At 56.3% G+C, this 24,348-nt stretch overlaps 1 protein-coding gene across 9 annotated transcripts; it reads right to left on the reverse strand.

Moving 5' to 3' along the window:
* Positions 1-230: 230 nt before the first annotated feature.
* On the reverse strand, positions 231-22,859 carry KIFC3 (kinesin family member C3). 9 transcript variants are annotated; one of them, XM_063410578.1, is made up of 21 exons: positions 22,608-22,859; positions 15,106-15,220; positions 13,317-13,462; positions 12,036-12,165; positions 9,682-9,878; positions 7,489-7,554; positions 6,897-7,040; positions 6,572-6,811; positions 6,188-6,361; positions 5,915-6,062; positions 5,698-5,828; positions 5,496-5,607; positions 5,190-5,371; positions 5,009-5,113; positions 4,660-4,790; positions 3,958-4,081; positions 3,377-3,506; positions 3,044-3,273; positions 2,273-2,407; positions 1,818-1,926; positions 231-1,339 (listed from the first exon to the last, which is right to left on the reverse strand). In XM_063410578.1, exons 1-21 carry the CDS (start codon positions 22,842-22,844, stop codon positions 1,314-1,316), a joined length of 3,012 nt encoding a protein of 1,003 aa, XP_063266648.1. In that variant the 5' UTR covers positions 22,845-22,859; the 3' UTR covers positions 231-1,313. The 9 variants fall into 9 exon arrangements, with proteins under 9 accessions (XP_063266648.1, XP_063266647.1, XP_063266646.1 ...); XM_063410577.1 differs by having other exon boundaries at positions 13,317-13,495; XM_063410576.1 differs by lacking the exon at positions 22,608-22,859 and adding an exon at positions 15,991-16,413.
* Between the last annotated feature and the right edge of the window lie 1,489 nt (positions 22,860-24,348).

Consider the following 24,348-nt stretch of genomic DNA (forward strand, 5'->3'; position numbering starts at 1 on the left):
ATTGGGACTCACTGTGGATTTATTTAACCACTGCTCTCCTGCTAATTGCAGGAGCCTGATAGCTGCAAACCAGGGTGGGGACTGTGCTGCCAGGCTGGCCCTGGGGACAGCTGCAAGAGGAAGGATATGATGGGCTTTTCCAGCCCTATGGGAGATGCTGGGAGGAGGGAAGAAGCACCCACCCCACCTCAAGCAGGGTTCAAGAACTGCGCAGCGCAGGAGGACTGGCTTTAAGAGTTTATTTAAAATAAGTTTTGTTACAAAACAGGATATTTTTTAATTATTAAAATACATAGAAACATCTAATCTTACAAAAGGCTAAATTTATTTTTCCCTTTTTTGTTTTTAAATAGAATACGCTGTGGAAGCGTGAGAGGAGAGGGCTGTGGTGGAAAAAGCCATCAGTGCATCCAGCAGGGGGTTGCAGCAGGAGGAAATGTACCCACAGGTGGGTGTTGAGAGGTCCAAGGGCAGTGCCATCCCCTCCCATGCCCCTGCCAACCACCATCCCCATACATAAGCCAAGAGGCTTTTGGGCTGGCAGTTTGGGGTCTCTTTGTTTTCCATTAGTTTTCCATTCCAAGACCATGTAAACAGGTATAAATATTTCAAACACTTTCATCTCGACCACACTGTGATCCCTCTTGACAAGACAACTGGTAAATAACTTTACAATAGCTTCATTTGAGACTGCTCCATCCCCCCTGGTGCCAGTATGGGGCCCTGGCAGCACCAGCACCACGAGGAAGGGCAGCTCGGCTCATGCACAGCACCAGGGGCCTTCATGCAACAACAGGGCTTGAGAAACTGAGGAAAGGAGCTGCTGGGGTTTTTTGTGGATTAAAGTGGAGGAAGCACTGCTCTGAAAGACATTGGGCAGCTGCCCAGACGCAGTCTTGCAGGAGCTGTGGCCAGGCTGGCCCTATGGCAGCAGCAGAGGCAGGGCCAGGGGCTGGTTGGACTCTGTGCACCCCTTCCAGCCAGATCTCATTGTAAAAGCTGGAGAGATGGAAGGAGCATGCAGCAGCTCCCTGCTCTGACTAAAAACATCTGTCCAGCAAAAATAAACTCAGAGCTGAGCATCTGAGGGGGCAGATCTCTGCCCAGCACCACTGTCCCCTATCCTGAGAGGCGGAGGCTGGCTGCTGGGAGACGCTGACCTCATGTTGCTCATGGTGAGAGGTGCATCACCTTCTGGTCATGGGTTCTGGTGGCCAAGGGAGTGGCACCAAAGCCTTCATGTCTTCCAGCAGCCGTCTGTCACTGTGAAGGGCTGGGTCCTGCAGCGGGTTTGCTGCCGTGGCTGGCACTCATCACAGGGGGACTGCCCTCAGCTTCCCTGAGGGGAGACATGCATGGGTTACAGCAGGCAGGAGCACAGCCACTGATGCCCCAGCCCTGTCTGGTGCCATTGTAGCAGGAGCTGGTACCACAAGCATTCCCAGGAGCACCCCTGCACAGTCCAGCAGCCCTGCCCTGCCTGGGAAGCGGGGGGAAGCAGAGCCCTCCACCAGCACCGGCCGCAGGCACTCACCTGGCAGCCACAGCTGCCCCTAAGTCAGGCTGAAATCGAAGGGGAAAGAGGTTCAGCCTGGTAGCATTGCCCTCCCCTTGTCCCCCAAACCATCAGCAGTGCCTTCAAACCAGGGCACTCTTGAGGAAGTGCTAACCATGGCTAATTAGCCATTAGCTAATGAGCTGACTACAGAGCTGCTCACTCCCTGCTACAGGCTTTGCCATGGGCTGCTGGCTGGAGCCTCCTGGGACAGAGGGACCCTGTCTGGGCTCTCAAGCTGTCAAGGTGTCCCACCACCCACCTGAGGTCTGGAGCTTCCTGCGGATGGAGGCAGAGCGACTGGAGAGCTGCCCCGGGCTGGGGGATGCGTGGCCCCGGCCAGGGGGTGCTGCAGAGCCCGGCGAGTCACCCTGGGAGGAGAGGGGACACAGCCCCAGGGTCAGCCCAGGCCAGGCCCCAGAGGGAAGGAATGGGAATGGGCTCACAGACAGATAGTGCGAGCCTGGGTAGTGGTGCCCAGATGTTCTCAGGGGCTACCATGGGGCTGCTGCAAAACAGGGCTTGGAACAGCCAAGGTGGCAGAATTGGCTGGACACTGCAGTTTGGGGACAACCTGCATCCCACCAGGTGATTGTCCCCAATGGAGATGGCTATAGGGGAACATCCACCAGCTCTGGGGACCACATGCTGGGGCAAAACAGGGGGGATCCCTGGGGTGAGGGTGAAGAGGAAGGGCACCAGCAGTGTCTAGAGTACCTCCAGGTGCTCCTGGCTGGGCCAGGAGCCCAGCTCAGCCTTGCGGGAGACAGGACCCAGCTCCACGGAGCGAACCCTCTCGGCAAACTTCAGGGAGCACAGCGTCTCGCTGGTGTTCTTCTCGGCAGGGGAGACCTGCAGCCAGGGAGGAGCAGGCACAAAGTCACCCTGGCAGCTGCCTGTGCACCCCAGGGGCTCCCCCCTGGAAAAACTGCTGCTGCTGGCTGGTGAAATGCTATTATTAACCTGCCCCTCCCAGGCTAGCCCCGTCCATCCATGCCTGGGCCAGCTGGATTCCCTGTCACCAGCTGCCCCAGTGCGAGGAGAGGCTGGGAATAGCCGTGGCAGGTGTGGGCCTCGAGCAGCCCCCTCCGGGACTCAGTGTGGGCTCCAGCAGCTGGGAGTGGGGGTTGCAGGGCAGGGGTGGAAACACTGCCAGAGCTTAAAATCCTCCAAGAAAAAGAGAAAATGGGGAGATGACAATATACAAAGAGATTGTGCCCATAGGGATAGCATCCATGTGTAGACAGGGAGGGCAGGATTGTGGACCTGAGTTGATTCCCATTCCTTGGCCTCATCTAGGGTGCAGAGACAGGGAGAGAGCTGCTGCTGGCACCATGATTGGGGTGATGTCCCATGGGCAAATCCCATCCCTTGATTCCAGCCCAGCTCCTGCCTCCAGCCTCCCTCCCACCTGCCTCAGTGCTGGGGCGAGCAGGGACTCAGAAATGACATGGACTGGCTGTGGGGATACAGGGTGCCCAGCCCTACCTGCACCATCATGAGGGTCTTGCTGTCGCCGCTGAGCGAGTCCTGCAGCAGGTAGGTCAGCTTGGAGTTGCGGAAGGGCACGTGGCCCTGGCGGGAGCGCAGGGCGTAGATGACATCTCCCAGAGCCGACAGGGATTTGTTGATGTGCTGCGCCTCGCGGAGCCGGCTGCCCTCTGCGCCCGAGCGCCCGACGCGCTCCGAGCCCGCCAGGTCCACCAGGTTCAGCTTCCCTGAGGACACACAGCCAAACCCCACCATCAGTGCCCGGCCCTGCACGCCCCTGGGATGCCACAGCCCAGGGGCACCGGTGAGGGTTTGCTGTGTGCCACCCACCTGTGGTGCGGAGCCCTGTGCTGCGGTCGAGGCCGCGGACGGTGACGATGAGGAGGGCGTGGGAGCGAGAGCTGTGCTCGTTCAGGTTGGTGCACTCTGTCACCCGCTTGATGTGGCCAAACTCGAAGACCTGGGGGAGCCCGGGGAGTTGAAGGGGTGAGGCAAACCTGCCCCAGTCCCACCACAAATCCCCTGTGACCCAGGGATGGCCAGGGATGTAACCTGAGCATCAGCCCCCCACGGGGTGCCTGGAGCATCAGGGTAATGACGGCTGTCAGGTCTCAGCCTGGGTGATGCACCAAGGACAGGGGGTGACAGGCAGGGCACTGCGGTGACAGCCGCATCCCACTAATCCCTCAGGAACTCTCTGGGCCCCACGCTTTTATTTTTAACCCCCTGTGGCCCATCCCGTGGGACAGTGACCGTCACATCACACCCAGGGACCTATTTTGGTCTCTGTTGCTCCCTGTGGCTTCACAAATGCTCCCAAATCCAAGAGTCACACACACCAAAGACCCCTCCCCAGTTCACTGCACCCCTGCTGCCACCCTCCTGTGCCCACTGCCCCCATGTCCCCACACCTTGTTGATGTCCTCCACGCTCTGCACCCTGAACTCGGTGAGCCCGGGCACGTAGAGCTGCCCGCTGCCATCAGGGCACAGCTTGATCTCCAGCTTCTCCTGCGGCTCCTTCCCCAGCAAGTCCCTGGGCAAAGGGGCACCCGTTATCATTCCCATCCCAGTGGGGTGCTGGCATCCATTCCACGGCTCAGGGCTGTGTGCCAACACTGCCAGGGCAGCCATCTCTTCCCAGGAAAGCTGCACATCCTATGTATAGACCTTAACTCTCTTGGCTCCCATGTGCTTCCTCTCACCCAACTCAGACCACACTCCCATCCCTGTTCCTGGTTTTTCTCATGGATGTCCTCCCAGGCTCCTCCCCTCACGTGGCTGGACTAGGAAGGAAAATATTTGTCATGCTTTCAGCTCCCAGTTACAAATTCCTAAATATAGTGTCCAGGGACAGGGGAGGGGGGGAGAAGGGGATGCCCCTGCCACTGCAGGGCCAGAGAGTGGGAGTGATGGCACAGCTGGGAGCCTGTGTAAGCAATGCAGCTCACAGGAAGGGCAGTGTGCACCAACTAAATTAAAAATAAATCCTTGAAGGGCCAAATGCAGCGCTCGGGGCCCTGGGACAAGCTGTGAGGCCTAGACAGGGGTGGAGGGATGTGGGGGAGAGCAGCATGGGCTGGTGTCCAAAAAAGCTTCTTCCCCTGCCTGTACCTGAGGGCCTCGTTGTAGATCTCGGCGGCGCTGACAGTGATGGTGTAGTCCCAGTCGGCCGCTTTGCCCCGCACCTCGGAGAAGAGGAGCTGCAGGGCCCGCTGGTTGATCCCTGGGTTTGCTGCCGTCCCCTGAAGGATTGAGGTGACAAATGGGGAAAAAACACTCTTTGGCATTTTATTCCATATTTTTTCTGAGCAGAAGCAAAGCCTGGGGGATGCTGTGGAGCAGCAGTGACCAGCACTGGTGCACACCAGGTCTGAGCTGGCCACCAGCCTGGGTGAAAAAACTGGGCACTGCAGGGTGTGAAGCTGAGGAAGATGATGGAAACGAAGCCAAGCAAACTCACCTCCATTGTGTAGGTTTTTCCTGCCCCTGTCTGCCCATAGGCAAAAATGCAGACATTGTAGCCATCAATGCAGGAAGTGACCAGTGCTTGAACCTCCTGGAACACCTGGGGGAGACAGGGGAGAGTGAGAAGAAGGTGGCTGCCTTCCCCTCACACCAGCAGTGTGGATGGTAGCACTCACCTCCTCCTGAGACGCTTGTGGGGGGAAGACCTTATCCAGTTCAAAGGACACCTGCTTCCCCTTGTGCAGGAGGTACAGGACAGCGTCATCGTCAGCATCGAAGGTCACAGCATTGGCTGCCTCAGGGCCGTCCCCATCCTCTTTTGTGATGGGGCGGACTCGCCCAAAAACACGGATGTTTCCTTGGAGGAGAGGAGCAGGGAGTCAGCCAGGTGGGCTGAAACATCATGCAGCCAACCCAACCACCTCATGGGGACAGTCCCGTGTCCCTCCTGTCCCACCTCAGGGACACCACAGCCTGCACACCTTTGAGCCGCACCAGCTCGTTGTGACATTTCTTGCGGAGCTGCAGCTCCCGCCGGTACTTGCGCAGCAGCTCCCGGTTGGTGCTGTGCACCTCCTCGATGGCCTGGCTGATCTGGGGACAGTGGAGACCAGAGGCTCAGTGACACCCCAGCACCTCCAGCCTGCATGGAGGGGTGCAGGGTGGTGTTCCTGGGGGACTCACCTCGGCCCTGGCGCTGCGCAGGGTCTCCTGGAGCAGCAGGGGGAAGTCGCGGACCTGGCGCTTCAGGTTGTTGTAGTCATGGGTGAGGGTGCGCAGCGCCGGCTGCAGCGTCAGCAGGTTGGTCCGGACACCTGCAGGCACCAGGCAGGGTGAGGGGCAGATGAGGACACCCCAACACCAGTCAGGCAACCCTGTGAGCCCCCTGCACCCTCCTCACCTGCCAGGTTCTCATGCACTGCCTTCATCTCCACCTGGGCGCGGGAAAATGCCTCTTCAATGGCGTGGTTCTTCTCCTCCTCCATTGCCTGCATCTCCTCCAGCATCTGCCCATGGGCTCGCTCCAGCTCAGCCTCGTACATTGTGATCTGGGAGAGGAGCAAGTGGGAGATGACACTGAGTGCCCATCTGCTGCCACACCGTGTCACCTGGCAGGCAACAGGCAGGCAGAGAATGTGGGGGGAGTTCTGATTGGCACCTATCGCACTCAGACCTGAGCTCGGAGCTGAGCCTCTGTCTTCTGGGACCTCTGCAGCTGCTGCTCCATCTCCTTCAGCACCTGCTTTTGCATCCCCACCTGCTCCTGCAGGTACTGGTTTCGGGACTGGGTCTCGCACAGGGCTTGTTTTGCCTTGGCTGACTCCACCTCCACCGTCTTGATGATGTACTGCAGGGGAAAGCACCCACACATGGGGTGTACTGGGGAAACAGCACCTGAAGGGCCTGGGATGGAGCTGTTGCTGGCCCAGGGGGAGATAATTTAGGAAATCCTGGTGCTATGCTGATGTGCTCAGAGCAGAGAGACAGGCAGCACTTGCAGGGCACCTACTGGGCACTGTAAGGCACCCAGCCCGACCAGGAAAAATGCAGAGCTCACCTTTATCTGCTGGGGCTGGGACTTGAGGCTGGCGATGGTCTCCTGGCTGTCTCGCAGCCGCCGGCTGAGCCGCTCCTCCTCCTCTGCCCTCTCAGCCAGGGAGTCCTTGAGCCGCAGCTCCACCTCAGCCAAGCGGTTCGTCTTCTGCTGCACCTCCAGGTCCAGCTCCACCAGCTTGGCCCGCGTCTCCTCTGCCTCCCGCTGCAGCTGGGACAGCTGCTCCTGCAGCCCGGCGTTCTCCTGGCAAAGGACAGGACAGCCAAGGCCATGTCACCCACAGGTGGCCGCCACCCTGCCACCACCACTGCCACCACCGCCGGCTCACCTGCAGGTGGGGGCAGTCCCGGCACGGTGCCTGCTGCTGCCGCTGCAGCTCCCGCAGCTCCGCCTCGCACGCCTTCATCTCCTGCCGCAGGCGCTCGTTCTCGGCCGCCAGCAGGTCCCGGTGCTTCTCCGCATCGGTGCCGCCCTGCGCCGGGAGCGGATGGGAGAGCACATGGAATCTCCACAGACCCCCAGGGAGCCCCAGCCTGCTGTCCTCATGGATCCCCCAGCCCACGGCGTGGAGCAGCCCTCAGTGTGCCGTTCCCAGGGAGTCCCTGCCTGCCCCATTGGGAATCACTCAGCTTGCTGCTTTGAGAGCCTCCTGCTGCCCCAGGGGAGCCCCAGCCCACAGAGGGGCTTCACTTCCCACCACAGGGTGACAGCCCCAGGGTCACCAGCATGACATTGCATTGGACAGAAAATCCCACACTTTTCTTCCTCAGTGTCCCTTGGCCTGCATGGTCCAAACTGTGACCCTGGGGAGGTTCAATCCATCTCCACCCACCCCGTGTTCCCTCTTCCTCCTCAGTGACCCAGAGCTCCAGCGTCCCTCAGGGCGAGGGTGGCTCAGTCCCACCCCAGTGGCAGCTCACCAGCTCGGAGCGCAGCCGGCTGATCTCCTGTGCCTGCTCCAGGAGCTTTGCCTTCAGAGTTTCCACCTGTGAACACAGCCTGGGTTAACCAGGAGGCACCTCCACAGATTTCCCTGCAGTGCTGCCCCAGCCACCAACATCCAGGCTGGCTCACACTTTTGTTATGCTTTAATTTTCCACCTGGCTCTGAGCACCTGATTCACACGATCTGATTACAATGAGCATTAATGAAAGCTTTGCTTTGACCTTGTTCAACCATGGGTATAATTTGTCCATGTTGAGCACTAGCAGAAACCATTATTAAAAAAATAAAAAGGCATCATCTTTGGAGAAGGGAAAAAACAAACCTATCCATAACTGTGTTTGAAGAGCAGAAGTGCCTTGTCCTGCCCTGACAACCAGCTTTGCTTTACCTTCTCTATTTTACTTTCTAGGAAAATTATCTTGGTACAAAGAGGGAGCAAGAGCCCTTCAAGAAGGCCACTTGTCTGAGTCGCATGGGATGATACTCTCCATCAACCCCCTCTGGGCATCTGCCAATCTCATGGGACCAGGCTACCCTCCCTGCAAAACCATGTGGATTTCAACAATCCTCAACCTTTTTTTGTGCAGAGACCAGTGAGGCTCTCCCCAAATCTGCAGTTATTGGAATAAACAGCAGCAGTGGGTGCTTGGTGAGGCCAGCAGTCTCATGGGCTGTGTTGTAGGGGGGTTTGCCCACCTGCTCTGTCCCTTGCTTGACCACCATTCCCCAGGTCCCAGCCCAGCTCCCAGTTTCCCCACTCCAGAAAGCTGCCAAACCCCACTCTGGGACGTGCCTGGATATTGCCCCATCCCAATAACCCGCAAGCAACTGGCCCTCCGTGGACCATAATTTAGGAACTGCTGATTAATAACCAATGCAGATGTGCTGACATGGGGCTGTAATTAATCTGGTAAATTATTCAGCCACGCCCTTGCAGAGATGGCAGCAGGGTGGGCAGCCCCTCTGTGTGCCCTGTGCTGGGCACAGCTGGAGCTCCCCAGCTCCAGGTGGGGAAAGGCGGCTGCTCCCAGCCAGGATCAGGATCCCCCTCCTTCCACAGCAAATCTCCCTGGCTCTGGCTGGGGGCCAAGTGAGCACCGAGCATTCAAGTGGGAACACCCCATTTCCATATCCACTGAGAAAGATTATTAAGTTATTTTTATAAGGATTTTTAAGGGAGGGGAGGTACTGACAAGGAAAGAGTCGCGGCTTGTTCCGGGAAAGCCGCCAGCCCAATCAGTCAGCGCACACGCCGGAGCCTGCCCACCGTTCCCTGTGCCGTGGCGCCCAGAAACGTCAATGCTCCTCCATCCCCTACCTGCTCGGGCATCTCCAGCTGCATCCTGCTCTCTGGACATGACAGGGACTCCTTGGCAGCTGGATCTGGCTCAAGCCGTGGCCCGGCCATCCCAAAGCTTTGGAAGTTTGGGCCAGCTCTTCACCCTGGCTGGCGTCGGCTGCGCTCGCTGCTGAACTGGCCAGCGCAGGGCCAGGTCCCGCTGCGCTCACGCTTGTGTCATGCAGAGCATGCCAACCAAATGCAGGACAATTACCTCCTCCTTTCTGACACCCGTGGAACAAGCAGAACCTGACTGTAACAGCTTCCACAACAGCCACATGCAAATCTCTTTATGAGCAGCCAAAACTTCCATGTCCCTGGAACAACCCAGGACTCGTGCTGAGGATGTGCCTGCATCAGTGCAGGAGATGGTTTTGAGGGAGAGTGTCACAGTGGCCAAAACCTGTCCCTTCATCAGGCAATTCTGTGCCTTCACATTCACTTTTCACCTGCTGAAAGTCACTAAAATGAAACTGCCAGGTCAGTCTAACAAGCTGACCCTGAGGCAGCCGTGCTGTATGAGTGGATGGATGACTGGTGCAGAGCTGCATCCTGATGACCAAAGCCCTCCTGGCCATGTCATGACCACAGAGCCACACACCCTTGTCAGCTCTATTGCGGTGTCACTGGGGACTGCAGGCATCCCAAAGGAGGCACAGCCAAAGCTGGTGCACAGTAACACACAGTGAAGAAAGTGCTCAGTGATGGAGGTCCTACACTCCTTCCAAGTGCAGCCATCACTAACTGCATGCCACAGTGCTCCAGCCAAGCCACAGCCTGAGGCTGAAGACCCTGACAGACCCCTTGTGTCACCCTGTCCCCACCATACCTGGCCTTGCAGCTGGAGAGAGAGGGAGAGCTCATTGTTCTCCTGGGCAGCGAGCTTCTCCTGCAGCTCCAGCAGCTCCTCCTGCAGCCGCAGCTTCTCCTTCTGCAGATGTGCCATGGAGGCCATCACCTCCTGGATGACGGGGAAGGGCCGGGCCGCGGGCAGGCTGGCGCGTTTCCCACCGCAGAGCCTCCCTCCTGCAGCGTGAGCAAAGGTGCAGCTGCTCAGGACACGGCCACCTCGCCGGGGAGCAGAGTGCCAGCCATGGCGAGGCCCCAGGGGCTGGCCTGGAGATGGCAATGCAGGAAACTGGACCTGCACTAGTCCCAGAGAGTTCAGTGATGTGTCAGAGGTGCATCCTGAGTGCCAAGGTGCTTAGCAGAGCAGGCCTGGCTAACAGTGGGGTCCAGCTGGGTGGGAGACAAAGGGATCTGCCAATGCCAGCAGAGCATCCCAATGGGATCTGCTCGCAACACAGAGCACCTGCCCACACCACTGCACCATGACCCAGCCCCATCACACGCCAAAATGCTGCTGCCTCTCTCAGATAACAACCGCCCTCAGCACGACGCTGATTCACCCCGGCATCCTTTCTTCCGAATGAGCAGGTGCCGGTGGAAAAGCAGTGTGTGATCATGTCATTAAAGTCTGCGTCATTACACACAAACATAATGGAAGCAGAATTAAAATTATACAGGTCCCCTGAATGGCCATATTGCCTAATCCTTGTGTGTTTGGCTTTCTAACCTTCCTAGCATTATTTTAAACATCACTTTCTGCATGTTAATAGAGCCACCAGTGCTGACAGAAGCCAACCTGGCCGTAGATCAGAGCCTACCAAATGACCTGGTAGTTCCCAAGAAGCAATGAGCTGGCGTGACTCATTCCCAGTGTGGGGATGAGGCAGTGCAGTGGCAGAACTGATGGTCAGGATCCCGGCTGCCCGGCGCCCTGCCCTGCCTGCCCTGGAGTTCATCTGCTGCCACCAGAAACCTGAGGTTTCCCAGGAATGGAGCTGGTGCTGGGAATCATCGCGCTGCCTGCGGGGAGATGCTGCCTGCTTCATGGGAAACGTCCTGAATGCAAAAAAGAGGGACTTTTTTGTCTGTGAGTCAGATTTTCTACCCCTAAATGGAGTTAAGGAGGCAGTGTAACACGCAAAAAGATGAAATGCTGGGGCCAAACCACAACTCTGCTGCTGACTGTACGCCATGGGACTTATCCAGCGGTGCTTGCAGAAGTGATCACCAGGTTTTGTCTTCCTGCCATGGGCTGGATACCCCAAAAGAGCACTGTCAGGTGCTGGCTTTTCTTTCTTTCCATGCTGAAAGCTCAGCCCAGCTCAGGCAGGGGACTGTGGTCTTCTCTTTAAAATCAACATTCAACAAACGCAAACAAAAAACAAAAAACCCCACCCCGAAATCTCCAAAGTTTACAGAAACTCCAGCTTTCACTCCCTGGGCAGTGATAAGACAAAATTACAGGAAGGACCAGGCTCCTGTGGACACACCACATGTCTGCACACATCCTTCACTTGGGGCTGGCACCAAGGCAGAGCCAGGTTGAGAGCCACAACACTCAGCTGCAAGTCAAACTGCCAGGCAGGAAAATCCCCCATGGATCATGCCTTTTTCCACACTCCAGCACCTTCTTCCTGTGACAGCATCCATGGGAGAGGAGATGCTGGCCAGCTCTGTGTTACATCTCCCCCTGGGCAGGTGTGCTGGTGGTCATGCATGGTCTGAGTGTGGCAGGCAGGGCACAGTGACCCTCCTGCTTTCCAAAATGCACAAATTTGCAAAATTCAGAAAGCCATTTGGAGAGATCCCTGTTCCTCAACTCTGCTCTGTTACCACTGCCAATCAGACCCCTTTTCTCCTGCATCCCTGCCCCTTCCCAGCCACTACCCCACCTCAGGAGCTGCTCTGGGATGCAGCTGGAGACCAGACCAGGAACAGTTTTGGAGATATGCCCTGACAAGCTCACACAATTCAATCCTGATGGAGAAAGACGGGAAACCATGGGATTCCCCCACCCTGGCACAGCCACCCATGCTGCAAGCGTTTCCACAGACATTACATTTTCCTTAAGAAGGAGGAAACAGCAGTGAGTTCCTGGGAGCTCACCTGCTCTGTTCATCCAGCTCAATAATTCATCAGCCCCTGTCACCAGCCAGCAGCTGGCCGGTGTTGGATTTCTGCTGTGACCCGCTCCCACAGCGAGCGCAGCCACACATCTCTGCACACCCCAAAGGAGGAGAGGTTTCCTCGACGCCCACTGGCAGATCCCAAGCCCTGATTCCATCCCATCCCTCCTCCTGAGCACCCAACGCTGCACCCCTGCTCTCCCCTTACCTGCTTTCTCCAGGTTCATGGTGGAGGCAGCCGCAGCCTCTCGGGGGGCTGCAGGCGGCTCCTCCGTGGCCGCTGCCGGGGCCCGGGGCCGCGGCTCCTGCCGCCGCTTGCACGTCGTGTCCCGCAGCGCCTGGGAGCACAAACAGGTCAGGGAGCTGAGCCAGTGACTGCCCACACTGTGCTGGACACGGTGCCAGGAGCTGGCACTTCACGGGCTGGCCAGGAGGAGCGGGCAGGGCGGGAAGTGCAGAAGACAGAACAGTGGGGTTTGGGGAAACCCTCCCTCCAAGGGGGTTCTGTGTTGGGAAGCTGCCACAATGAACTTGTGTTTTTAGTTCTTCACATAAAAAGCTTTGCTCAGCTTGGCCACACAGTTATACTGAATATTTCCTCTATTTCCTCTATTCTATACTGAATTTTTCTCTCTATGGCCTTAAAAATAAAGACCCTGACTTGCATAGCTCATGCCCTGTGGGATGGAACCCAGCTGCAAAAGAATCAGAGGAAATCTGAAAGGAGCTTTCATAAAGCTGCTATAAAAGGGGATGATCAGCCAAGCTCACCCTGCTCAATAATGCTTTTTCTTTCCTGAATCTTATCTCAGAGCTTGTGGCATCACCCCACAGGCCAGTGATGCCAGGGAAACCTCACTGCAGCAGAGGGACAAATGCTCGGTACATGCCAGTAATTTGGGAGTGATTTGGGAGGAGGAGGCAGCATCCTCCTGGAGAAGCCGCGTGTCTGCGGTGCCTCTACATCTGAGACTCCAGAAGGGTTTTGCCCAAGGGAATTCATTGAGGCTGGTGTGTGATAAGAAGATGTTTCTTTTCAAAGAAGGGGAATTTGAATGATTTGCCTGAAGCCTGGAATGAACTAGTGGCAGCTACACCATGGTGTCCCGACACTGTCCCTGGCTGCGGCACCCTTCTACCTTCTTCTCCTCCATCCCACCACCTCATGGCACTGCATTTTCTTATCACACTCCTGCCTTGAGCTCTCCTCCCAATATCACCCATAAGTGACCCAGAAAATGCTATTCTGTTATGAGCACTGTTCCCCATTTTTATGCCTGTCCTCTCCCCAGAGATGCTTTTCCCTCCCCACCCAGGCAGCAGCTCTGCTCGAGGCACACACTGCTGGGGTTCAGACACAAACTGGTTGTGGTGAGGGAGGGAACGAGCTGGCTCCCACCTGGACAGCCCAGCTGGGTGCAGGACATCCTCCCCATCACCCTAAAACTGCCCTCCCCATACATGCCACAGCTGGCTCAACATTCCTCACCTGGAGAGCCCGGCAGAGCCCACGGGGGTTTGCAGTGTCCGGCCAGTTCACGCTGAGGATTTTATGGTGAAGCAGTGCTGGCAGCAGAGGAACCCGGGGAGAGGCGCCTGCTCCGCTGCCAGTGCCGAGCCTGTCCTGCCCACAGCCTGAGATGGAGCAAAGAGCACCACTGGATCCACCTGGGAGCCCAGCACAGACAGCCTTTGGCCAGCTCAGCAAACCCCCCTGCTCCTCCTCCCTGCTGCCGCCACCACACCAGTGTGGCAGAGACAGTGCACGACTTTTATTAAAAATGTTAATTATGTTAATTAGAAAAACTAGCCCTCCGGGGGGCGGAGACTGGTTGCCAATGACTAGTAATGAGAATTCAGGGTGTAGCTCCCTTCTGGCCTCTGCAGGACCAGATCTGTCCCCCTCACCAGGGATATCCCAGCTCTGCCCCTTGCCAAGCAGCTCCACTTCCTGCGATGCTATCTCGGAAAAGCTGCCAAAGCCAGCTTGCATCACCAAAACCAGACAGACAGACCCTGACGGCGTCACCTCCCTCCACTGCCCCCAAATATTTCCTTCATTTGTCAAGCAGCCAAACCCAAAAGCAGCCAGGGCAGCACTTCCCTGTCCTGCTGAGCCACACAGAAGGAAACAGCAACTCAAGGAGCCTTCTCCCACGGCTGTGTCCTCCTCTGCTACAGGAAAAGCAGCTGGCGAGGGCTACACCCCACTGCTTGGGGACCCTGTGCCCTCTCCCCACCTGTCTGCCACAAATGCTGCCACCATCACGGGTGGCCAAATCTCTTCTCCAGCTGGCAGCAAAAAGATCAATAGCTCACAAAAGACACCTCAATAATGCAATTTTTTCCCCTAAAACCACCCGGAGGAAGTTGGGCCGGAGGTGGAAGCAATGTCTGGAGGGAGATGTGCCCTTCTGAAGTGAGTGCATCACTCTGGACTTCTTCCCAGCCTCTAATTATCCGTAACATTTTGCGCGCGCCATGAAAATTGAGCGTTTCCCAAGCGCTGGCGAATGCCCGGATAACAGGAGATGAGTTCCCCATCCCGCCACGGGCAGCAGCAGCCGTTGGGCAGAGAAAGTGCTGAGAAAACCTGGTTCTGGAGGCTTTGATGCCAACCAGCATTTGGCTGGACTGGCTGGAGTGCCAGAGAAGAAGCTGTGCCCAGAGAAGCGGCTGCCAGCACAGAGGGATGGCAAATGCTGAAGACAAGAGCAAAAATAGCCCAAATGGGGGGGGGGTTCAGCCTCCCCCTTTGACAAAACCCATTCAGCACCACTGGTGAGAGAGGTGGGAAGGGCTGTTTCCCAACAAGAGGCTGCAGGTTGGGGCAAGCAGCTGCCCGCCTGCTGCAAAGCAGCTCAGCCTCCACAGAGGAACACTCCGACTAAACTCACCCATGGAGTCCATGCGCCAGGGAGGGATAAGGAGCCCTTCCAAGGAGCCAAGGCGGGAAGAGGCAAAGGCCCTGCATTTGCCCTGCCATGCAGATCATTCTGTTTTCTATCTTACATGTTCAATTTTAACCTTTCTCGCTAAGTTTCCCGCTCAGAAGGGCCAGGAGGGAGACAGAGGCAGCCCTGTCTTCTCACCAGAAGCTGCCCAGAGCTTTGTGCCTCCTTCTGAATTCCCGTTTCTCAAATCTTGACCTTCATCCGGAAAGAAATGTGAAAAATGCAGGCTGGCCTGTTCCCAGCCTCTCCTTCCCCAGTGAGCAGGGCGTGAGAGCGGCAGGCTGAGCCCCAAGGGGCAAGGACAAGCCACCGTGCTGTACTCACCGTCCGGGGCAAGGTCCTTGCTCTTCCAGGCGGCTCCGGCGGAGGGCCCGGATCCCAGATCCCAGGCAGGGCGGGATGTGATCATGGCACGGGGGTCCCGAGCACAGCAGCACCTCTGCGGAGAAGCGCAAGCACAGACATCTCAGCCGGTGTCAGTGTCCAGCTGTAAATCCCAGTGGGACGTTCTGGAGCAAAACACGCCGGTAACACCGGCTCCGACTCCCGAAACCCGCAGGAAGTTGCATCAATCCCGTTTTTTGCGCCCGAAAAGAGGACAGCCCCGGGCTCCCTCCGTGCTCCCGGCGGATGTGACATAAACGGTGTCTGTAATTAATTTACTCATTCCTGAAGCCTCTCCAGGCCCCTCCTAACCTCGGGCTGGGGCTGACTTGAGGGAGTTAGGAACTCCGGGATCACGGGCAGCCCCGCACCCTGGCGGCACCGCACCCACTGCATCGGAGCGCACACAATGCACCGCACTGCACCGCCCGCCCCGCTCCGCGCACAGCGCTCCGCCCGCCCCGCTCCGCTCCGCTCCGCCGCGCCTCACCGGGGCCGCTCCGGCGGGGAACACGACACGGAGCCGCCCGGCCCACCGCGGGGTCCCTTGTTCTCCCGACCGGCGCTCCGGGCGGGCGGGACCCGCAGCGGGGCGGTCCCGGTGCCGGTGCCCGTGAGCAGGAGGCGCAGCCCCGGTGCCGCTCCCGGTGCCGGTGGCACCGCCCGCCGCTTTCTAACGGGGAGCCGCGCTCTCGCCGCGCCCCGGGCGCTCCGTGCCAGCGCTCCCAGCCCGCAGACAAAGGGAGCCCCGGTCCAGGGGGAGCCCCGGTCCAGCCCGGCTCCCCGGTGCCGGCGGTGCCGCTGCCGCCCCGCGGGGCCACTCACCGGGCACGGGGCGGCGGCAGCCGCGGAGCACCCGGCACCGGCCCCGGCCCGTCCCCGCCTTCCCGGGCACTTCGGTAACGGAAACGCCGAGCTCCGCCCCGCACTCGTTGCCACGGAAACCCGTGAAAGCCCCGACGGGCGGCGGAGGCGGGGCTCCCCTTCCGCACCGGGCAGCGGCGGCGGCTTCGGGGGCGCGGGGCTCCGGAGGGGCGGCCCGGCCCGGCCCGTCTCGGCTGCGGAGAGCTCTCGGTATGTCCCCGTGGCCCCTCTTGCCAGAGCCCTGGAAGCGCAGGGGAGCCCCGGTGTTCCCCGTGCCCTTCCCAGGGCGGCCCGCCCCCACCGTGCTGCCCTGACCCTCCCCTGGGGGCTCCCGGTGTGTCCCGGGTACTCCCAGTGTGTCTCTGCCATTCCCACCCCAAGCCCGCTGCTCTTCAGGGAGTCCCAGAGTGACTGCATCCCACCCGTGCACCCCTCCTGGCATCGCTCACAGCCGTGACCCTGGGGGACCACGGGGACAGTGGTGACCTGCACACCAAGGACCTGCCTGCCCAAACGATGCCCTCCTCACACTCTGCCACATCCTCATTGCTCCCAAAATCCACTGGCAGCAATGCCAGCTGGCTCAACAGACATCACATGAAAACCAACATTTTCTAACCCGCAGGCATGGAGAAAACAGCCTGACAGGCCAAGACCTCTACAAAGGCCTGGTGTCAGAAAGGCAGCAGAAAATCCTGCTTTAAATATAATATATACGCATTTTTAGGGTGTGATTTGTATCTGCCTCCCTGTATTGCACACACAGCCCTCACAGTAATGGCTGGTTTGGGTGACACAAGTCACTCATGACTTGTTCATGGTAATGAACTGGCAGTGCCGGATATTTCCCATAACAAAGCTGAACTTGGCATCCACGGTGGTGACAGCGGCTGCCCTGTGCTGATGGCTCACATCCTGATGGCAGGCTGACCTGTGTCCCACAGAGGTTTGGGGGTGCAGGAGAGGCTGTCCCTTGGGAAAGGAGGGTTTGATGCCAGCCCTGTGCTGTGCTCCCCTCAGACCATGTGTCCCCCGCCTCCAATCTCACCACACTCAGTCCCAGCCTTTTGCTCACTCCTGGCTGGGTTTGGAGCAGGATTCAACCCTGGCCAGTCCCTCTTGGATATCCTCAGAGACCCGCCATGAGACACAGCTCCACTCCCTGTCATGAGCCAGCCACATGGGTGAGGGAGTCACTGATGTGGGAGGGACAAGCTGCTCTAGCCACTCACCCCAGGGAAAGGGGCAGTGAAAGGTCACCTCCATGTCCCCATGCCCCTGGCACAGAAACTTGCCCCTGAGAAGCCAATGCTATCCTGGGCTGGCAGCTGCCTGCAGCTCTGCACTACATTTGCCATTCCCCTGTAGCCAGTGAAAACCTCCCAGGCTCCCCTTCCCTTCATGGGAGGTTTATTGGCATTCCCAGCATGGATCCTGGCATGGATGGATATAGATATGTGTGCCTGTAGACACACACCCATATGTACACACATTTACCCATAGAGGCCCTAAGCAGTGTCTAATTTGCATGAGTACCCCATTATCTGTGCAGCTCCTGAGGCTGGTTTGGGGATAATATTGACACACAGAAAGTTGCTTTCCCCTTTGCGATAGCAACTGTAAAGCCATATCATCACTGACTTCATTTATGAGCTGTAAAGAGTAAAATAAATGTTTATGTAAATTACTTTAACTGGTAAGTAATTTCCTGGCTTTTGAATGCTTCAGGTTTATAATGGTATTGCAATTATGCAAAGCACATAAGTTGTATCAATTACATCAAGTAAGTCTACATTAAGCAGGCACATGTGTGAATTCCCCAGTTTAGAAGAATAACTCAATGAATAAGCATGGAGCAAAATCTGAGATGCATGAAGGGTTCTGTGCCAACAGCCCTATTCAAATAGTCACCTGTGAGCATTACAAAACCCACTCCTCCCAGCTGCTGGGCTGCTTTTGGCAAGGACAGCTCTGTGGCTCTGTGGCAGCCCCAGCACAGCAGGAGCAGGCTCTCCAGGGACCAGGAGTGGGGCTCCTCTGGGTGCACGCTGCTGGCCGGTACCAGCTCCCTTTCCCTGCACTGCAATGCTGTTTGGCTCAAGGGAGCACCGTGGATCCCAGCTTGCTGCTGGACAGTCTGGGGGGCTGCAGGCACACACGGGAGCCTGTGCAGGCAGCAGGTACCCTGCTGGTGCTCCCCTCTCTGCCGGGATTCTCCTCCTCTGGCTGGGATGATCTCAGCCTGGTCCCCCAGCGGTGCTCCCATCCTCCTTTTCTTGGCTGTCACGTCTCCGTGACCTGAGCGAGCACCGGCTGACGACATCGCTGGAGGTATTTTTAGAAATGCCGCTTTGCAGGCAGGCAGGGGAACGGCAGCGAGGAGCAGGGCTGGCCGCCAGCAGCTCCTCCTGCCAGCCCCCAGCAGGTTGCAGGAAGGCTCGATACATCCATGACCATCAGTGCTAAAGCAGCTGCCCTGCGCGGACAGCACCAGCCCGCCACGGGGCACATTGCCCGGGGCTAGTGACCCTGGCTCGGGTTTAGCTCTGCTTTTAGCCCAGCCCGTGCTGGAGCTGAAAAGCATCGCTGCTGTGGAGCAGTGAAGTCAGGCAGGTTAATTTGCCTTTTACTTGGATGAAGGGAAGCTCCAGCGATCGAAACACATCACCGAGTGGGGCCCTTTGTATTGGGTATTTGTTCTGCCCTGAGCAAATATTTAACCTACATCTTCAAAACAGCTAAAAAATCTCCCAAATGCCAGAAAAAATGTAACTCCTCCTACTCTCCCTTCGAGCAACCTGATAACCTGCTCTAGGAATGCAGGCGGTAGCACACCTGATACCTGATACCTGAAACCTATTGTATGTTGGGGTGCTCCCTGTAGAAAATTCCCACCAGAAGCATCAGACAGCGTGAGAACATGTCCCCAGAGCACAATTAATTATAAACCAGCTCATTATTCTAATTTTGCTCCTCCTTGATGAGGTGAGGGGATTTCTCGCCTTTGCTGAGGTATGGTTTGCCAAGCCGACATGAAATCTTTGCAGAGCAGGAGCGAACCCCCTGCATTCCTACATTCCTACATTCCTACATTGCCATTTCACACAATGACAGGAGTTTTAATTAAGTCTTAGCATGCTCCTGAGAAGTTTAATACTGCTTTTAAAGTTCCCTAGTTGCATTAATTCAACCCCGAGGCTCTGATCCTTGCGATAGGGGTGTGTGGAATTGGGTGGAGAGCAGGAGCTGGGTAGGGGTGTTTCAAGGATCGCTGCCAAAATCCAACGCACTGGGGTGCTGCTTCGGCTGCTGGTGATGTCTCTGCAGCTCAGCACCTTGACAAGTCCCTCGAGCCAGTTAGGCTGGGTTTGGGCAGCCCAGGGCAGCCCAGAGCCTGTCCACATCCAAGGATTTGGCCACTCCGGCTGGGAGCTGCTGCATGCCTGGCTCAGCTCTGCCTGTGTCCCCCATGCAAATCTCCTCTATATCAGGCAAATGGCAAAAGCAACACCTTTTTCAGCCTGCTGCAAGCAGGCAGACAAAACCTCTGCTGTGCCAGGGCAGTGCCATGTGAGATGTAGCAGCTGTTGGGTGGGTAACTCCTCCACCCTTCCAAATTTCTTATCTCGGACTTCAGTGCACACCATCTAACCAAACCTCAGCCTCCTTCTCCCTCTTACCTACCTTTTACCTTTGTCATATTTTTCAGCTGGCTTCAGGTACAACTTGTGTTTGGCTTTAATGCCTGTGCCTCGCCCAAGCAAAACAGTGCTGGGCTCATCCTGTGCCTCTCTGGCTGCTGGGGAGTGGGGAGCTGCTCTGTGGGAGGACTGCAGCTCACCTCCTAAGTCATTAATGTTTCATGGCATTAATCAACACAGGCTCCTCCTGCTTATAAAGCACTTCTTAGAAACAAGGCTAAGAATAAGCACGAGGTGTCCTTGCTGAGGCTAAACCCTCTCTGCTGGCTGGGGGATGCCCATCCTGCTTGGAGCAGGCTCGGAGAGGGGGCAGCTTGACACCAGGTGAATTCCATCCAGGCCATTTCATCCAGCAAATAAAAATTCTGGCTGTTCTGGAGAGATGGCTGCTTGACAGGAGGAGATCCTGGTCCTCCTGGTGTGGAAGGAGCCCACCAGCACTCCCCCAGCCAGTGCTTACAGGGCATCCTTGGGACCCTCTGCTTGGGAACTTGGGTCTGAAGATAGAAGCTGCAGGTGGGCAATTGGGATCTTTGAAGAATTTTACTACTTCTGGTGCTCGTATTCTCCTTGAAGCCAAGCCCCCACAATGCCACTGAGCCTGTTACCCTGGCTGGGTGACACTGGTGACACGGTGTGCAAAGACAAGATTGCCTCTGCACAGGCAGAAAGGAGGGGAGCCATCTCTTTAAGAAATAGATTGAGTTCTCAGCAAACCCATTTATTTTTAGTGCCCTCCAAAGTGTGCTTGTCTTTGGAGAAGAAATGAAGCAAAAGCAGCAATTCTGAATAATTTAGGGAATAGAAATTTGGGGCTGTAGTAAATGGCAATGCTGTGCTGGGGCAGGGGCTGAAGGAATGCAGAGCTCACAAATAACATCCAGCTGATTTAGGCATGGGCAGAGGTAAATCAGTGAGAGCCTGTGCAGGGAAGAGGGAAATATCCCTGTGGTCATAAAGGGATGCACCCATGCAAAGGAAAATGTTGTGATGAGTGATGGGCTGAGCTGATCCTGGCTGCATCGGGAGAGCTGCGCCCGACAAAGGGATGAATATGCAAACGAGGTGGGATATTTACCCATGGAATTAAACCGCTTTCCTGCTAACCGGCTTTGCCTGCTCCATATCCAGCTGCCTGCAAGGTCCCACGGAGAGCCCATCCCGGCACGGGCACAGCGCGGTCCCTCAGGTCCTTGGCTCAGTCCGTGTCACCTCTCTGTGCCCCAGGAATGCTCAGCAGGCGCGGTGCAGCCGCTCCAGCTCCCAGGGCTGCTGTGTGCGGGATGCTGCAGCAGCGCAGCTCGGCAGCTTTGGCACCAGGGGATGGAACAGGATCCTCCCGTGGATCCCTGAGAGCCGCCAGGGATAATGGATATCCCGGCGCTCACACTGCACTGCTCGGAGCCCCGCGGCTGCGGGACATCAGCAGAAATCCTTCCCCACAGCCCTGCCCTGCCCCGGTGCCCATTTGCATCCATCCCCATTTCCCCGGCACTGTGGGGATGCTCCCACTGCCTCCATTCACTGCTGTGTGATCTCTTCCCCATTTTTATCTACCCTGAGAGATATCTATGGAGAATTCCAGCCCACCCCACGCTATCACAGCTTCCCACTCACCACGGAAAAAGGCTAAGGTCTTTCTAGTTTAACTTACCGGAGCATATTTCATGGTGATTTATTTATTATGGACCTAACTTGGACCAGATTCTCCTTTTTTTTTTTTTTTTTTTTTTTTTTTTTTTTTTTTTTTTTTTTTTTTTTAATTCTAAGGTGCAATTGAGATGGTGAAGAAAACTGCACTCAGTTAAGAGTGAGTCACCAAAGAGATCCATGAATCTACCTGCCAAAATTTTGGAGGAAAAATTGTGTTTTCTTGTTAACACGAAAATAGATGCATAACTACCACAGAAACTCAAACAAAAGCAAAATTTCTTGTTCTTGTGTTGGTGTTTCAAAGATTCTTTCTCAGCAGACTATAGAATTGAAAACTGCAAACACGGTGCCAGGATCTGTCCTCAAAGCAGGCTTTACACCCAGTGAGGGTCTTCTGCTTCCTGGCTGAGCCAGAGGAAATTGGGGAAGACAAGCAAAGGAAACATTGAATTCCAGCCTCCTGCTGAGGTCTGGGGAAAAAGGAGGAGCACAGAGCTGTGCAAGACTATTTTAGAACAGGAAAGTTTTACATCTACGCCCAATGAATATTAAACAGCCGCACGCTTCAGCTCTGCTGCCTGCGCCCGGTGCTGCGTGAGCTGATTTAATTTCTCCTTATGGAGAGGAGCAGACCCACACCCAGATTTTCATGCAGGTGCCTTAGAGGTGAACGGGATGTGAAGGGTGAACCCGAGTCTTCTCTGTCAGGAGATCCCTTCAGCAATCACTCACAACTGGAAAAACAAGGAGGCATTAAGGAGAAGCTGGCAGAGCAGGCAGGGTTTATGCAGACTGACATGGAATCGCTGCCAGCTTGCTGGGAACTTCATGTAAACCTTCCTGGGCTTTCACATCTATTTGCAGATCCAGGAAAGGTGTCAGGTGAAACAATAAGGATGAGATGGAGAAGGAAATGGTGCACAAGATGGGAGCAAGGCATGGCCAGGGCACTCAGTATCCCAACTGAAATGGGACCGGGGCTCTCTGGGGCTCAGGCACCTCTATTCAATTATCTTCACCTCCAGCCCACCAGGCAAAACGTGCAGCTGAATTAACCCCCTTGGAAGCAACAGCAACATAAACATAGAGCCTGTGAGCAAACATCCAGGGATGTTTCCTGAAAACAACTCCAATCCAAAGGCATTGTGCTGATTTGCATCTCCAGCCTTTGATTTTGACACAGACTATGCCCTGCTTGCCCCCAGCCCCTGCCACTGCTCTCACCTGTGGAGCCATCCAGGCCAACCCTGGTCCTGGGGACCTTTTCTGGAAGCATCCTCCTCCACAGGCGAGTCTCCTCATGGTGCCCACGGGTCTGCAGAAATAGCCCTCGAGGCTGCAGCGCTCACACTCCTCACCGTGGGCAGGACTGCTATCCACAGCCTGCATCCTGCTCCTCCTGCTGCTCCCCCAGCTCCAGCCCTGCACCGACAGTCCTGCCAGCACCCACAGGGCGTGCATGGCTCAGCCCAGCCGGGGAGGGGTGCTGAGCTCTGGATGTGATCCGTGGGAGCCCCTCCTTGAGCCCCTCTCAGGCAGCAGGGGCGAGCTGGGCTGGGCGATGCTGGCAGCAGCTCTCTGGGGTGGGATCCTTCACCGAGCTTTTCACCACAGGGCTGGCACACCAGCATTGAAAAATCATTGTCTTTTCGTCGGGGGCTTGGTTGGCTCTGTCCCAGCCTCAGGGGTCTCTGCGTGGAGCCCCCCTGCAATTCACCTCTTCCCTCATTATGGACCAGTAAATGCTGTGGTAAAGAGGATCCCTACCAGTGCCTGGTCCCAGAAGGGTCCCAGTGCTGCACAGACAGGGTGGTGGGACCCCCCAGGGATGCTCCAGCCTCCCCAGCAAGCCAAGGCAGAGGATGGATTCCTGCATCCAGTGTTGCCTTCACCACTGAATTTCTCAGCCCATCTCCTGTGGCTCTATCCCATCCATGGCCAGGGACGGAGACAGCACTGTCCCCTCTGCTCCCATCTGCCAGTGCATTAAGAAAATGAGAGCTGATTAAAGTCCATCCCCTCCTGAGCACCATTGGTCCCCAGCAAATTGCTGACAGCACCGATTTAGGGGCACTGGCAGACAGGTGGACTTCCCTCTGTCCCAGACATCCAGCTTTGGATGGGTTTGGGCTTGCTTGGGTCTGAGCATTTCCTATGGTCACAAGAAATTCATTAACTGCAGAAAATGAATGTGCTAATTTGATTTTCTTTTTATTATTGCCTGTTAAAAGGTTGGTTCAGGCAGTGCCTCTCCGTGCAGCCCTGCTCCTCCATTGCACACTATGCAAGGATGGCAAAATGGGATGGGAAGGAACTTCTGTGTGCCCACAGCACCCCATTAACCCAAAGCAACTGGAAGGCCCCTGTAGCACCAAAAAGTCTCCTGTTTCTCAAGGCAGGCCAGCTGGAAAGCCCCATTTCCCTCCCATTAATCTCCACCTGCCAGCACTTTCTAGAAGGCAGTTAAGAATATTGAAACTGGGGAGATTTGCAAAATAAACAGCGATCAAACGCAAAGCCCTGGGTTCCTGCTCCGAGGGTGTCTGCCAAGACACACAGATCGTATCAGGCTAATTTACAAAAGGAAAACCGCCCTAATTAGTGTTCAGGAAAGCACTTTAATGAGAAGAGCATTAGTGCAAAAAGCAAGAGTGCCAAGAGGTCAAGCTGTTCCTAATGCCAGAAAAACAGGAAATGGGGCATAGCTGATCTCTGCCCACCCAAGCCGCAGCACCATTTTCTCATTTTTTAAGTAATATCTCAGGCTATTAGTGAGGAATTCAGAAAACCCAGATCGTAAAGCCCAGCGGCAGGGCAGAGCCTCCGAGAGCAGCAAGCTGTGATCACCGCGATGCCTCTTTTTGGGGCTGAGTGCAGGTTTTATAGGGTTCCCTCCTCTTTTTGGGGCAGAGCGCAGGTTTTATAGGGTTCCCTCCTCTTTATGGGGCAGAGCACAGGTTTTATA

The sequence above is a fragment of the Prinia subflava genome, chromosome 13 (assembly GCF_021018805.1).
Source record: "Prinia subflava isolate CZ2003 ecotype Zambia chromosome 13, Cam_Psub_1.2, whole genome shotgun sequence".
NCBI classification, from domain to species: domain Eukaryota; kingdom Metazoa; phylum Chordata; class Aves; order Passeriformes; family Cisticolidae; genus Prinia; species Prinia subflava.

Excerpts from the sequence above, each read along its gene's own strand:
- KIFC3 (XM_063410575.1), bottom strand. The coding sequence starts at position 16,398 with ATGGCAGAGACACACTGGGAGTACCCGGGACACACCGGGAGCCCCCAG. Across the intron at positions 9,879-12,035 it reads CATGAACCTGGAGAAAGCAG|GAGGGAGGCTCTGCGGTGGG; the intron begins GTAAGGGGAGAG and ends CTCACGCTGCAG. Across the intron at positions 1,340-1,817 it reads CAGGAAGCTCCAGACCTCAG|GGAAGCTGAGGGCAGTCCCC; the intron begins GTGGGTGGTGGG and ends GTCTCCCCTCAG.